We start from the raw sequence: 14621 nt of genomic DNA on the forward strand, positions 1-14621 counted from the left end.
GACCTATATCTCTAACGTCGATCAGTTGCAGAATTTTGGAACACGTATTGTGTTCGAGTATAATGACTTTTCTGGAGACTAGAAATCTACTCTGTAGGAATCAGCATGGGTTTCGAAAAAGACGGTCATGTGAAACCCAGCTCGCGCTATTCGTCCACGAGACTCAGAGGGCCATAGACACGGGTTCACAGGTAGATGCCGTGTTTCTTGACTTCCGCAAGGCGTTCGATACAGTTCCCCACAGTCGTTTAATGAACAAAGTAAGAGCATATGCACTATCAGACCAATTGTGTGATTGGATTGAGGAGTTCCTAGATAACAGGACGCAGCATGTTATTCTCAATGGAGAGAAGTCTTCCGAAGTAAGAGTGATTTCAGGTGTGCCGCAGGGGAGTGTCATAGGACCGTTGCTATTCACAATATACATAAATGACCTGGTGGATGACATCGGAAGTTCACTGAGGCTTTTTGCAGATGATGCTGTGGTGTACCGAGAGGTTGTAACAATGGAAAATTGTACTGAAATGCAGGAGGATCTGCAGCGAATTGACGCATGGTGCAGGGAATGGCAATTGAATCTCAATGTAGACAAGTGTAATGTGCTGCGAATATACAGAAAGATAGATCCTTTATCATTTAGCTACAAAATAGCAGGTCAGCAACTGGAAGCAGTTAATACCATAAATTATCTGGGAGTACGCATTAGGAGTGATTTAAAATGGAATGATCATATAATGTTGATCGTCGGTAAAGCAGATGCCAGACTGAGATTCATTGGAAGAATCCTACGGAAATGCAATCCGAAAACAAAGGAAGTAGGTTACAGTACGCTTGTTCGCCCACTGCTTGAATACTGCTCAGCAGTGTGGGATCCGTACCAGATAGGGTTGATAGAAGAGATAGAGAAGATCCAACGGAGAGCAGCGCGCTTCGTTACAGGATCATTTAGTAATCGCGAAAGCGTTATGGAGATGATAGATAAACTCCAGTGGAAGACTCTGCAGGAGAGACGCTCAGTAGCTCGGTACGGGCTTTTATTGAAGTTTCGAGAACATACCTTCACCGAAGAGTCAAGCAGTATATTGCTCCCTCCTACGTATATCTCGCGAAGAGACCATGAGGATAAAATCAGAGAGATTAGAGCCCACACAGAGGCATACCGACAATCCTTCTTTCCACGAACAATACGAGACTGGAATAGAAGGGAGAACCGATAGAGGTACTGAAGGTACCCTCCGCCACACACCGTCAGGTGGCTTGCGGAGTATGGATGTAGATGTAGATGTAGATGTAGGACTTGTAGAGGGGACTGGGAACCCATGTCCAGTAACGTACAATTTCTGTGTTACAGCCATTTCAAAACATGTTCACAAGGTAGGTATGAAGAATAAAACAGGGTAGTCATGGGGTGGGGGTGTCACTTACTGTGGATTAGCTGACGTCATTTGATGTTTGTGGTACCCTTCTGACCAGGTTTGAGCCTCATTCACATGTCTGTGAGTGTTAGTGCAACATGGTTGAATACACATTTGCACACTACACCAACATGATCCCTTGGTACGGTGAAGCTAATGGTATTTGAAGAGCTACTCATCACCTTTATCAAGATCATTGTCCACAACATCAAACTCTGCTGCATACTCTTTTCACCAAAATTACACAACAGCTTTGAGAATGGGATACCTTCACTGTCAGCAATTGTGACTGCGGTGCCCCAAGCAGATGCCCCCACATCTGAATTGGAAGAGGCCGTACTGCATTAAGTAGAAGAGAACGCATCAATGATACATGAACAATTACGTGTGCAGTTGATGTCGCTCCCAGCACCATTTGGTATGTTCTGCATGAGCAGCAATTACATCCATACCACCTCCAAAAGGTACAGTCACTAATGCCATCCGATATTGCACCACGTGTTGAGTTTTGTATGCAGTTTCTGCACTGCTGCTTCAATGAGCCTGTAGTATTTCCTTGACACATTCTCTTCACACATGAATGTAAATTTACTAGGGATTGTGTTCTAAAGTCTGGAAACAGCCAGGTCTAGGCAGATGAAAACCCACATGCCATTCATGTCCGTTGATTACCACACAGATTTGGTATCACTGTGTAGGCAGGTATTCTGAATGGTCAGGTAATGGGCCGTACATGCTTCGACCTAAGCTTATGGGTAACATCTACTTGGCCTTCCTACAACAAGTACTGAGCATTTTGTTGGATTTTGTGCTATTGAATGTCTATCAAGACAGGTGGTTTCAGCAGGACAGTGCATCCACTCGCATTTCACATTGTGCTCAGAAACATCTGAACCAACGATTCAGACAAAGATGGATAGGCTGATGTGGCCCAGTTGCATAGTCTCCATGATCACTGGATTTGACTCCACTGGACTTTTTCCTGTGGGGTTGAATGGAAAGTTTGGTTTATAAGACTCCTGTAGAGACAGAAGAAGATCTGGTGGCATGAGTTTGTGGTCACTGCAGGACAGATTGTGCAGACACCAGGTGTGATAGATGGTGTGTACCAGATTATCATTCATAGATACAATGTGTGCATTGAACTTAGTGATTGCCACATTGAACCTACCTTGTAGTGGATCAGAGTGCTAACTCTCCTTTGAAAATGCCAAAAAATTTTTAGCTGTAATCAATAGTGCTTGCGAAAACTGATTAAGTTTCCTTTTTGTTTCTTTGATTATCAATGAGTGAAATTATAAAACAAGTGATGTTGTGGGCCATAACTAATGAATTACTTGTAAAAGTGGCCGTGTTACCAACACATTTCCAAATAGTCGTAGTGTGGAAATGGTATGTTTCTGGATGTGGTTTCCATTTTAAAATATTATCTCCTTAGTTCCCTCTGCAAGTCCTAGAAGTTTGTGATGGGAACTTTAGAGCACCCTCTATAAATATTTTTAAAGCTCTGCAGTTGTTTTCAATATATTGTGCAAATCGTCAATACCAATCTCAGTCAGTCAAATTTATTGTGCGGTACTCAGTATTGCACTTTTAGAGGCAAAGCCAACTAGATCTGTCTCATTACCAATGGAAGGGCCACTGAAGGAACCAGGGAAGTCAATTTTTATGAAACTTGAGAAAAGGCAATTTTAATGTTTGAACTGTGATTACATCATTATATAAGAACTTGTGGCACTTTTGTTTCCTACATTAAACATCCTGGGGGCATCAAATGTGGAAATAGGGTTACTGGCATTTGGAGTGTTCCTAGAATGAAGTAATTTCTCAAAATGCAGTCAATGTCACTCTGTAAGAGGAAAGAAACAGGTAAACCAAGCAATAATTCCATAATAATCATAAGTAAAGAAATTCTTGCTTGTGATAAAGCAGCGATAGTACTCACATCACCTATATGTAGCTGTGGAGCAGATGACTGATGAATTGGTCATGGGTCTGGGCACAGTCCACCATTCACCATCAAATAACTGCTTGAAGAATCAGATTTTCACTCTGCAGTGGAGTGTGCACTGATATGAAACTTCCTGACAGATTAAAACTGTGTGCCAGACTGAGAATCGAACTCAGACCTTTGCCTTTCGCGGGCAAGTGCTCTACCAACTGAGCTACCCAAGCATGACTCATGACCCGTCCTCACAGCTTCAATTCTGCCAGTACATGTCCTGAGTTCGAGTCTCGGTCCAGCACAGAGTTTTAATTTGTCAGGAAGTTTCAGACAACTGCTTGTTAAATTGGGGTTCTCTTGCAGACTAAACTGATAATAGAAAAAACTGGCATGCCGAGAGAGGACTAGTCCTACCACTCCATCACCAGTAAAATTCACATTGGGCTTATTAAGCTGGTAGGTAGTTGCCAACTCAGCTTCCAGATAGCAGCTAACTCCTCCAGCAAGCCACCGCAGCGGGTCACAAGCCATAGCCATGTGTACTTTTGAAAACTAAATGTGAACGTAGCTCTTGCAAAGACAAAAGGAAGTAGAATATTCAAGTAAAAAGCTAGTTGATGTTTAGATCCAAGCAGAACAACTAACTGTACAGCCCAGACTTGCAGGTGCAGCTACTGCAAGTTATGCTGCTAATTAGAACGGATGCCTCAAGAGCTGGTATTGCTGTATCACACACATGCTTGCTGTCCAAAAAGTGATAACGCAGCACTCTGTGTGCAGAAGAAGAAGCTGATGATGGTGGTGATGGAGATGAACGGTTGTTGTCTTCGTCATCTTTTCTGTTTCTGTTTTCTTTTCTTGTCTTCTCCATTTTTTGTTTGGTGATTTATTTTTTTTGTCCCATCTCACTTATATCTATTGTCCTCCTCCTCCTCCTCCTCCTCTTCCTCCTCCTCCATCATTATCATTGCAGTAACCATCTGTAGCAATTGTTGCTGTTTATAGTGCTTCAATTTCTGCTACTCTATTTCATCATTTTTCATTCTGAATTCTATTTAAAACATAGATTGTTATCAGATCAATAACATTTTCGTGCTTGTTTGTAAATTATGTAATTCATCTTGGGATTATATTTTAAAATTTACAGGTCAGATAGATGGGCAGGAGATCACTGCTGCTCTGGTGCTGATGCCACCCAAACCAAGACCACCTCCACCTCGTCGCAGTCCTCCTCCCCGCAGACCTGTGCATCGTTGGCCTCGTACACCACCAAGGTGAACATTGAACAGTGAAGTAATGTATATAACAACTACTGAAATGTTGTAATTGTTCTCTGGAAGCGTTATTGTATGTAGAGATTCAGTATTTACAATTAATGTATTATACAAGTGCCAGAAATCACAGCTGTAGGTTCTGATGTAATGGAATATTTCCATGAAAAAACAACTCTTTCCCTTTCTGTTCGTTTTCCTTTTCCCCTTTGCGTATTGATTTCTTTATTCAACCCTTCTCACTATATATAATCAACAATAACAATACTGCATGAGGAAAAGGAAATACAGGGCTATTACAAATGATTGAAGCGATTTCATAAATTCACTGTAGCTCCATTCATTGACATATGGTCACGACACACTACAGATACGTAGAAAAACTCATAAAGTTTTGTTCGGCTGAAGCCGCACTGCAGGTTTCTGCCGCCAGAGCGCTCGAGAGCGCGGTGAGACAAAATGGCGACAGGAGCCGAGAAAGCGTATGTCGTGCTTGAAATGCACTCACATCAGCCAGTCATAACAGTGCAACGACACTTCAGGACGAAGTTCAACAAAGATCCACCAACTGCTAACTCCATTCGGCGATGGTATGTGCAGTTTAAAGCTTTCCCTCGGTAGCTGCACTTTTAGTGTCCAGTGTCTTGCTGTAATTTTGGGTTAATAATAAGTATGAAATGATGGATGCAACATTGCACTAATTAACCTGATGCTTTCACACCTGCATTGGCACGTGTGTTATTTTGGTGAAAAGCTTTCCTAAGGTAATGTATATAGCAGCAGCATATTTCTAGTATATTTTTTGTATAAACTCGTGACAAAAACACAACACAAAGAAAAATTCATGTAGCTATTCACAGCACAGTGGTATTACCAAAATGAACATTACTTGTGGACTAACTTTCTATTGTTTGCGTGTTGATAACTATACAGGGACTGCCTGGTTAATTGTCCAGCACTCCTACTTTTTAGAAGAGTTTATGAATAATTATTGAAATTTGCTATTAGGTTTTACTTTATTACAAGAATGCTAGCAAAAGAAGTTGAAATAGAGTTGCTGTGATGCAGGAAGTAATCTGGCTTAACTATGAAATGGGTAACTGTAAAATTGACAAAATTGTATGTACTATTTGTTGAACACTACATATACTCCCAAGGGAATTCCCAGTTACCACCAAACATGGACCATAATATGTAATTTTGTAGATCGATCTCACAAGGTCTCCTAATGAAAGTGGACATTTTTGTTATCAGAAAAATAAGGGTTACAAGACTAGGTGGAAACTGCACTTGTTAAAAGTGGGACCGTCTAGAAGATGAAAACTTTAACTATGAACAACTTTTGATATAGAAAGTTTTTGAAGAAAAAATGGTTTTTACTGAAAACAGAAACTGAAGGGCATTCAGATGAGGTATATTGCTGCAGTCATAGTTACTTTATAGCTCTTTGTATATATTTGTACAGATCTTCAATTTAAGAATATTTACTCATAAAAATTATTTTTGTATAAATCAGGTTCATACCTTCAGCTATCATGAAATCATCTTATGAGCAATAAAACTTTATGGATTTCAACTTCAATGAGAGATTAACTGTTTTAAGTAATTATCTTATTGCGTTATTCAAAATTAAAAAATGATATGAAGTAAAGGGAAAAATACATTATTGTTATTATTATTATTATTATTATTAGGAATGGAAGAAGAATAAGTGAATGGTTCCAACTTGCTTTTTTACACTCACCGTTTCTTCCAAACTCTGCAGAAACTCTCCCACAATGCTGTGAGACGAGCATCTGCTGGAAGTTTTGTTTATCTGCTGCCTCAGGAGGAAGAGCTTGTGACAAGTTGAAGCTTTTGGTCAGTCCTGAAACCATGTTCAGATGTTGTCATTGGTAGCTCACGACCTGTAAAAAGCAGGTATCTGGGTTGGAATCCCAATCTGGTACATATTTTAACTTATCAATACAATCAGTTGGACTGAGACCTGGTATTGAGACTATTTAAGGGGTGGCCAGAACACAGCTGGCACACAAATAGTATACCAAACACTAGTCTTAACAATACTGGTATGCAGTTGCTGCTCAACAGTCTGATTATAATTTTCTGAGGCTGAATGTTGCTTGTACTGTGAATCAGTGTACCCAAACAGTCTAAGCCAAGTCTCATGTGAAGAAATGTAAACTGACAAACCAGATGTCCTGATACGATTTCAGTGAGTAACTTCTGTCAGAAATGACCACACACAGGTTGGTCTGGAAGCTTTAAGCTGTGCACCAACAGAAAACATGCAATGATAAAGCTGCAGATTCTTTTTGATGGTGTTTTGACATAACAATCTCTTCAATACCCATGGCACAGCTAATTGTGGTTGTAACTTTGGCAGACTTTTGTGCAGTGTATCTTCTATTTAAGCATTTTTTCTGGAGTTTGTACTCATTTCATGTAGTTTTCTAATTCTCATAGTGCTATTTAAATTACATTGCCACAAAATATTGGAAACTCTTCTCAGACCACTTTTATTTCACTGACCTTGTTTTTCTGGGTTAATCAGTTTAAATGCGGGTACAGAAGTAAAAAAAAAGGTAAGGTGAATGATTTCTTCATGAAAAGAATGGATGTGGAAAAATTATGTCCTTATCAGATGCCACATTATTGGTGATTGACCGACCTAAATTGGGATGTAGAACAACATTTCAGAACAAAGATTTGTAATGTTTTACTTCAATTCATAGCAATATTTTGGACAAATTCATAACCATGTGTGAAACTTGGATCCATTTTAACTGCCCAGAAACCAAGCAACATCAGTACCATGGGTAGAGACTTGTTTGTTGAGTAGAAAAAAAGGAGTTGCTTTCTAGATTTCCCAAGGCATGATGTTGGCGAATAAGTCGTAACTGGCCTATACTGTGGTTCATTATAAGATAGTCTGAAAGAGCAGTTGTTTCTTTGAGAGAGAGAGACACACACTAGAATTTGCATTTTCACAACAGGGCAAATACATCAATTGAAGTTAAAATCTGTTTTACATAAATTTATTTATGTTATTTAGTCCCAAATGATTTATTCCTGTTCCTTAACTTGAAAATTTGATTCGGTAGGAAGAAATAGTCACTGCAGATGTCATCGCCTCCATTCGATTAGATAAAAAATCGAATCTTGTTGAGTCAAGAGTGTACTTGTTGAGCAATGCCATGTTGAGAAAATTTCTTCTTTTTCTCCACCTCTTCCGTCTAATTTTAAATGAGGCTATAATGGATGATCTTTTTATAACATGTGTTGATCTACCCTATATGAGCTTTAATATTATACTTATTCTAAATAAAAACAAAAGCTTCAGTTATATTGTATCGTTGTGTCACAGGTATCGGCGTCGTTCACCTCCACCACCGCCACGCCGGAGAAGTCCACCTCGTCGGCGACCTTACCGCTCCAGATCTCGTTCTCGAACACCTATTCGTCGCAGGCGGTACAGTTATTCAAGCTCCAGTAGTTCACACTGATTTTGTTTGTAAAGAAACTCTTGGTGTACATAATGTGTTACATGTGTAGATTGTTGGGACACTTTCAGTATTTAGGAGAAAAAATAATGCTATCAAGGAGATGCTTTTGCCAAAAACTGGGAATGACAGGAAACAGGCCAAAACATAATTGCCAAATTGATTATTGCATGAAACTGAAGCAATGACAGGAGGCTAAAAAGCTTATTCTGGTGGAAACCAATTTGTGGGTGCAAATGATTTTTAGAGCAATAGAAATTAGTGTTGGTAGTAAAATTCGGAAAGCATTTAAAGGTTAGGAGATTCTATCATTGGGAGGAAGAGTAAGTTTAAAAATGCATGGTTAACTTATCAGGTAATGATCTTGTGTTGGTAACTACCGTATTTACTCGAATCTAAGCCGCACTTTTTTTCCAGTTTCTGTAATCCAAAAAACCGCCTGCAGCTTAGAATCGAGTGCAAAGTAAGTGGAAGTTCTGAAAAATGTTGATAGGTGCCGCCACAACTAACTTCTGCCTTCGAATATGTGTAGCGCTACACGGGCATGCTTTGCAGGCACAAAGATAAATACTGGCGCCAAAACCTCTGCATCAGTAAAAAAATTAAAAAAAAAGGTGGAAGACGAGCTTTTTTCTCCGCCCCGAGTTTCGAATCACTGCATTTTCGTACATTATCCGACGAAGTAAATACAAATTCCGTATTGTTCATCTTCGAATGTAGCAGCATTTCAATGTACTACGAAAATCCGACTGGCAAGACTGTTAGGGATGTTTGTCAATATGGCCAACTCTACGTTCTGAATTTTTTCCTACCTGTCAGAAGAGATGGTTGCTAATAGGAACTTTCATGAATTGTGAATCACACGCAGTATTTTCTTCACCATAAGAATAATACGAATATAAACATTTTGCCATGCATTCTTTCGTATTTGCTGCTATCGCATTTAAATCCTGTCTGCCTAATAAACTACGAAACTAGAGTGAGACAACAACAAACGCGGAAGAATATACATATCATGTAATGTTTATATTCATATTATTCTTATGCCTAATAGTGATACAGTCAGAATTGAAGCACGGCAATTGACTAGATTTTTAAAGTTAAGATGACTAATTTCTGTGCAGAATATAATGTACTAAAGAGGCGTCTGCAAAGATTTTCAAACGGAGAAAAATTTTCGCTAAACTCTCGTTCAGAACATCTTCTATGATACGCAGCCTATTATTTGGTTCTTATTAATCATTACCAAAGAAAGCAGCAGTGTAAGTAACAACAAATAGCAGTCTCTTGCCATTGTTTCGATAATGAGACGATTCATCTCTTTTTTTTTTTTTTTTTTAATTGTAAGCGGCGGTAGCGCGCACAAAAAGCCGCGAACGGTGACAGGTCGTAAACACTCATTATCAGAATGCGACAAACAATGCATGACAGTACAGTAATGCGTTTTCAGCTTAGAGTGACGTAAACACCTATAACAAAGAGAACGGCACTTATCAGATCAAAGAAAAATAAGCAATAAATTCAAACCAGACGAAGCACGTGAAAAAGGAAGGGTACCCGTATAAATACGGACAGGGCGACTGACGCATAGCAATGGCTACGTGGTGCAGCTTAACTGCTAAGCTTACGACTCGAACCAAACTACTGTAGCTGTATCGTCGTTTATTCGACCTAAATTGTGTCTCATATTACAATGGACCAAGTTTGTTTCGATTTGGAGGTGTGGCCTAAAACTTTTCTCTCCCCTTGAATTTCGAGTCTCAAACTACAGATGCGGCTTAGATTCGGGAAAATTTTTTTCCTTGATTTCGAGTCTCATTTTTCGAGTGCGGCTTAGATTCGAGTGCGGCTTAGATTCGAGTAAACACGGTATTTCAGATCACATCAACGTGAGAAGTGGTTGGCTAGAATAAGGACTGTACAATTTGTGACTGAATAATGTAATCACGATTAGTGTTTGATTTCTCGTAGAATCTGGAGTGAGACTTCAGAAATGGATGGCGCATGCATTTCGAAAAGTTACTGGTGTATGTTAGAACATTTTCACCCACATTAGCTTGTTTCCATTTGCTGTCATTTCAAAGTCTCCATCTAGTACATGTTAAATGGGTACATAGTACAAATTTCATCAGCTTTCATTCCAACTTGTGAATGAAGTGAGATGAAAGGCTTGCCTATAATTGTATGTATACTTTCTGAATTTTTTTTGCACCTTATCGTTGATGTTGCAGAGTACATTTAGGAAACCAAAGTGTATTGAAGATCTATTTTAAGGCCCATGTATTGGAATTATGCTATAACTTTTTGCACGTAGGTAATATCTTACTAGTGGGATTTTCATGATTGTTGGAGTGAACAGCACAATCAGATAATTTATTGTTTTAGTGGTTGTAAATTACTGTCATATATAAAGAAAGTAATAAATGTGAGGAAGCATGAGGATTCATTTAAAGTTACCTGCCTGTACAATTGTTGTTCGTGTCAAACCAGTGTCCACTTGCTACATAATTGTTGTTCGTGTCAAACCAGTGTCCAGTTACTGAATGTGATTATAACCATAGGGTTATGAATATGTCCAGTGTTCTGTAGAAATAATGTGTTTCTTACAGTCTTATTTATTTTTAGAATTTGATTGTGTTTGTGATGTTTTTAATTTATATTTAAATGAAATGTGTGATGATAATCCTACAGTAAACTTATTTTTCCAGAACTGAAAATGAAATTCTAAAAATGGAAAACATAAATCTTTTCATCCCTCCTCTGTGGGCTGGAATTTTCCGGGAATTGCTTTTCAGGGAAGGGACAAAAGAACGAGTATCATAAGCAACTCACGTGACTGAAAATTGTGGTTTAATGTGCCCTAAATGCATAGTGCCATCCAAATAAAATAAAGTAAATGTCAGATGCCTGTATGATCAATGCACATTGACTTGAGGGCTGTGGCATGATGTGGTTATGTATTTGCACTAAACTGTAATATTTTGCTAATACTAAAAAGGGAAAATAACAAATTAGCAAATTGTGTGTGATACTTGAAATCCTGTATTAATGCACAGTTCGTAGTTCATGCTACATAGGTAATATACTGCAGTTCAGTTTATGTTTCAGTTTTATGTCATATAATGGAAGAAGAAAATGTATGCATTCACTTAAAAAATGGATTTTGTTTAAATGAATAAAGCTCAGTTTTAGGTTTTGATAAGTAGCAAGGAATGTGTTAAAAATGTGTGTATTTACTGACGAACTGCAGCAAGTTAGATGTATTCAAGCTGTGAAAGACTTAATCTTCACTTGCTCAGAATGCATTTCAAACCATTCAGTACCAGGCAGTGATTCAAGATAAAGTGCCAGTCATGCAGAATTTGGGTTTCGTTATTTAGATGCCATACCCACTTCTCAAAGTGTACATACAGAGAGCATCATACCTCTCTTTCCCACTTTGTTGTGTAAGACCAATCCATTGCATTTTGTGATGTTTCAAGGTCTGTCATAAATACAAAAATTTTGTTTGTATTATAATTAGTAATAACATTTTAAAATTTTGTTTCTACAACAACATATGTAAATGTATGTGAGCTTATTCTCACTGTGGAAATGAAAATTAATTTCCAAGACACTTACATTTTTGTTGTACTTGTGTCCAACATCCATGACCTACTGACTGTGTGTTGTGAATAAGAGTGTTTTTGTATTGACATGCGTCATAGTTCCTGTAGCTGACACCAGAGGCCAGAATGCCAGGTACAGCATAACTCTCACTTTACAGTCAGCCTGTTAGTATATTACATGCCAAGTTCCAGGAATATCATCTCAAAGCATTTATTCGTGTATTACTAATTTTTTTCTAAAGCTTAACATTTGCTTCTCGCAGGGTTGCTCATTTTAGGTTTTGTACTTCTATGCAAATACTGATGCCATCAGGCAGGCCTGTTCACCAATCTGGACCTGCAAGTTGACTCACCCTTATGACTCAGCTGTGAGCAACCAACTGGCTCATGGTGAGTAAAAGTGGTGGGAGGGGAGGGAGGTATCAGAACAAGGCAGCTCAGCACGAGATACTGTTGTTAACAAATCTGTTCTGCAGCTACTAATGTTAGTTCTATGGAGATGCATTACATCACAGTGGCTAATTAATGCCTTTCATGCCAAAATTATTTTATAAAACTATTGAGATTGATGAGAAATAACAATGAAATGAAACTTACATTACTTTTAATTGCTGAAGAACTGACATTATAAAAGCTAATAATTGATCAAATAAAATTTACATCCATCCTATGCAGATGGCAAGCTGCTGAGTATATATTAGTGTCAACAATACAACACCGGAAGTTCTGTTTTGTCATGAAACCTATCTAGCAACTACCTGTCGCCCTGTAGCTTTATAAGCTCTGTCTGTAGCTAGACATCCTGTCCTGATAGGTTGTAAGTTGATGTTGGTGTACCTGACCTTCACTTTGAACTTCCTAAACCAGCCATAATGCTGTCTTTAATGAATTTAAAATGAGCTTCTCTCCACTGTATCTGGGTTAGGGGCACTGTGCAGTAAGTATATCCGCTTGTCAAGGCTACGACAAACCCAACACGTGGCCAGTCCTCTGAAGACAGCACACTTCCCCTGCACTACACAGCAGTAACATCTCACACCTCATTTTATCTCAAGCACTCACTTCCCAGGCAGTGAGCAAGTATGTGCTCAGTTGCTTGCATAGCCACCACCTGAACAGGCCTGCTATAAGTAATTATGTGCCAATAAAATTTATTTTTCTAACTGCAAGAAACTCATTTGTTTCCACTTCAAATTAATCACTGTCTGCTAAATAATTTGTCTGGAATGTAGCTTTTTGCTCAATTCAACATTTCCAAGGCTTTTTGTCAAGTAACTGATAGCCCCAACAGAACCATGATTTTAATCTTTAACAAGTTCATAGTGACTTGGGAATTTAATGTAAGGAAGTTGATTATCTGAGTTGCTAGGCATCACCACTGTAACATCACCAGACAGGTGTTTCTTGCTAGGCAAAACCATTTCAATCACACATTGCATGTTACAGCTAAAGTAACTTTGGGCACCTCTAGATCACATGGATTCAGTTACAGAAGAGAGCAACTGTTTGGGTCTAGACTAACGTTCAGTGAGACTGCAGTGCTTGTCTCATCCTGTGTGCGTAATCTCTGACGAAGTGGCGGAGTGGGCCATAAATACATTAAAGCGCCTCTTGTAAATGAAGTACTGGATCTTTCAGATGCATCACCATATAATATCTTAAAGATATCCAGAATGAGATTTTCACTCTGCAGCGGAGTGTGCGCTGATATGAAACTTCCTGGCAGATTAAAACTGTGTGCCCGACCGAGACTCGAACTCGGGACCTTTGCCTTTCGCGGGCAAGTGCTCTACCAACTGAGCTACCGAAGCACGACTCACGCCCGGTACTCACAGTTTTACTTCTGCCAGTACCTCGTCTCCTACCTTCCAAACTTTACAGAAGCTCTCCTGCGAACCTTGCAGAACTAGCACTCCTGAAAGAAAGGATATTGCGGAGACATGGCTTAGCCACAGCCTAGGGGATGTTTCCAGAATGAGATTTTCACTCTGCAGCGGAGTGTGCGCTGATATGAAACTTCCTGGCAGATTAAAACTGTGTGCCCGACCGAGACTCGAACTGTGGCTAAGCCATGTCTCCGCAATATCCTTTCTTTCAGGAGTGCTAGTTCTGCAAGGTTCGCAGGAGAGCTTCTGTAAAGTTTGGAAGGTAGGAGACGAGGTACTGGCAGAAGTAAAACTGTGAGTACCGGGCGTGAGTTGTGCTTCGGTAGCTCAGTTGGTAGAGCACTTGCCCGCGAAAGGCAAAGGTCCCGAGTTCGAGTCTCGGTTGGGCACACAGTTTTAATCTGCCAGGAAGTTTCATATCAGCGCACACTGGAAACATCCTCATTCTGCAAACATCCCCTAGGCTGTGGCTAAGCCATGTCTCTGCAATATCCTTTCTTTCAGGAGTGCTAGTTCTGCAAGGTTCGCAGGAGAGCTTCTGTAAAGTTTGGAAGGTAGGAGATGAGGTACTGGCAGAAGTAAAACTGTGAGTACCGGGCGTGAGTCGTGCTTCGGTAGCTCAGTTGGTAGAGCACTTGCCCATGAAAGGCAAAGGTCCCGAGTTCGAGTCTCGGTCGGGCACACAGTTTTAATCTGCCAGGAAGTTTCATCTTAAAGATATACTTATGATTAGCTTTGAATGTTGGTGTGTGTCGTGGATTGTGACTAAAAATTTATTTCCAACATGGAAAGAATTGCTGTATGTGACTGTTAATTGTGGAAGTGGCTCTGTAATGATCAGGGAGGTGTTTTATTTGTATGGAGCAGCCCTTTGCTTGAGATAACAGGTACCTAGTCTCACAATAGCTTCTTGAAGCTGCTGGACAAAGGGTTTTGCATTTGCAGCACCAAAAAAGACAAAGCAAGTTATGGCGAGTATTTTTGGGATACAAA

At 39.5% G+C, this 14621-nt stretch overlaps 1 protein-coding gene and 1 non-coding gene across 2 annotated transcripts in view; both read left to right on the plus strand.

Annotated features, from left to right (window-relative positions):
• LOC126183714 (RNA-binding protein with serine-rich domain 1-like) overlaps positions 1–9482 on the plus strand; it is a 105489-nt gene extending 96007 nt beyond the window's left edge. The window contains exons 8-9 of the mRNA XM_049925901.1: positions 4508–4634; positions 7999–9482. Coding sequence (XP_049781858.1) covers positions 4508–4634; positions 7999–8137 — 266 coding nt within the window. The 3' untranslated portion in view covers positions 8138–9482. The remainder of the gene's footprint in view (positions 1–4507; positions 4635–7998) is intronic.
• A 4753-nt stretch (positions 9483–14235) lies between these two features.
• Trnas-uga (transfer RNA serine (anticodon UGA)) lies at positions 14236–14310 on the plus strand. The gene has a single exon. It is a non-coding gene; the product is annotated as a tRNA-Ser (tRNA).
• Positions 14311–14621: the final 311 nt, after the last annotated feature.

The sequence above is a fragment of the Schistocerca cancellata genome, chromosome 4 (genome assembly GCF_023864275.1).
Source record: "Schistocerca cancellata isolate TAMUIC-IGC-003103 chromosome 4, iqSchCanc2.1, whole genome shotgun sequence".
NCBI lineage: Eukaryota > Metazoa > Arthropoda > Insecta > Orthoptera > Acrididae > Schistocerca > Schistocerca cancellata.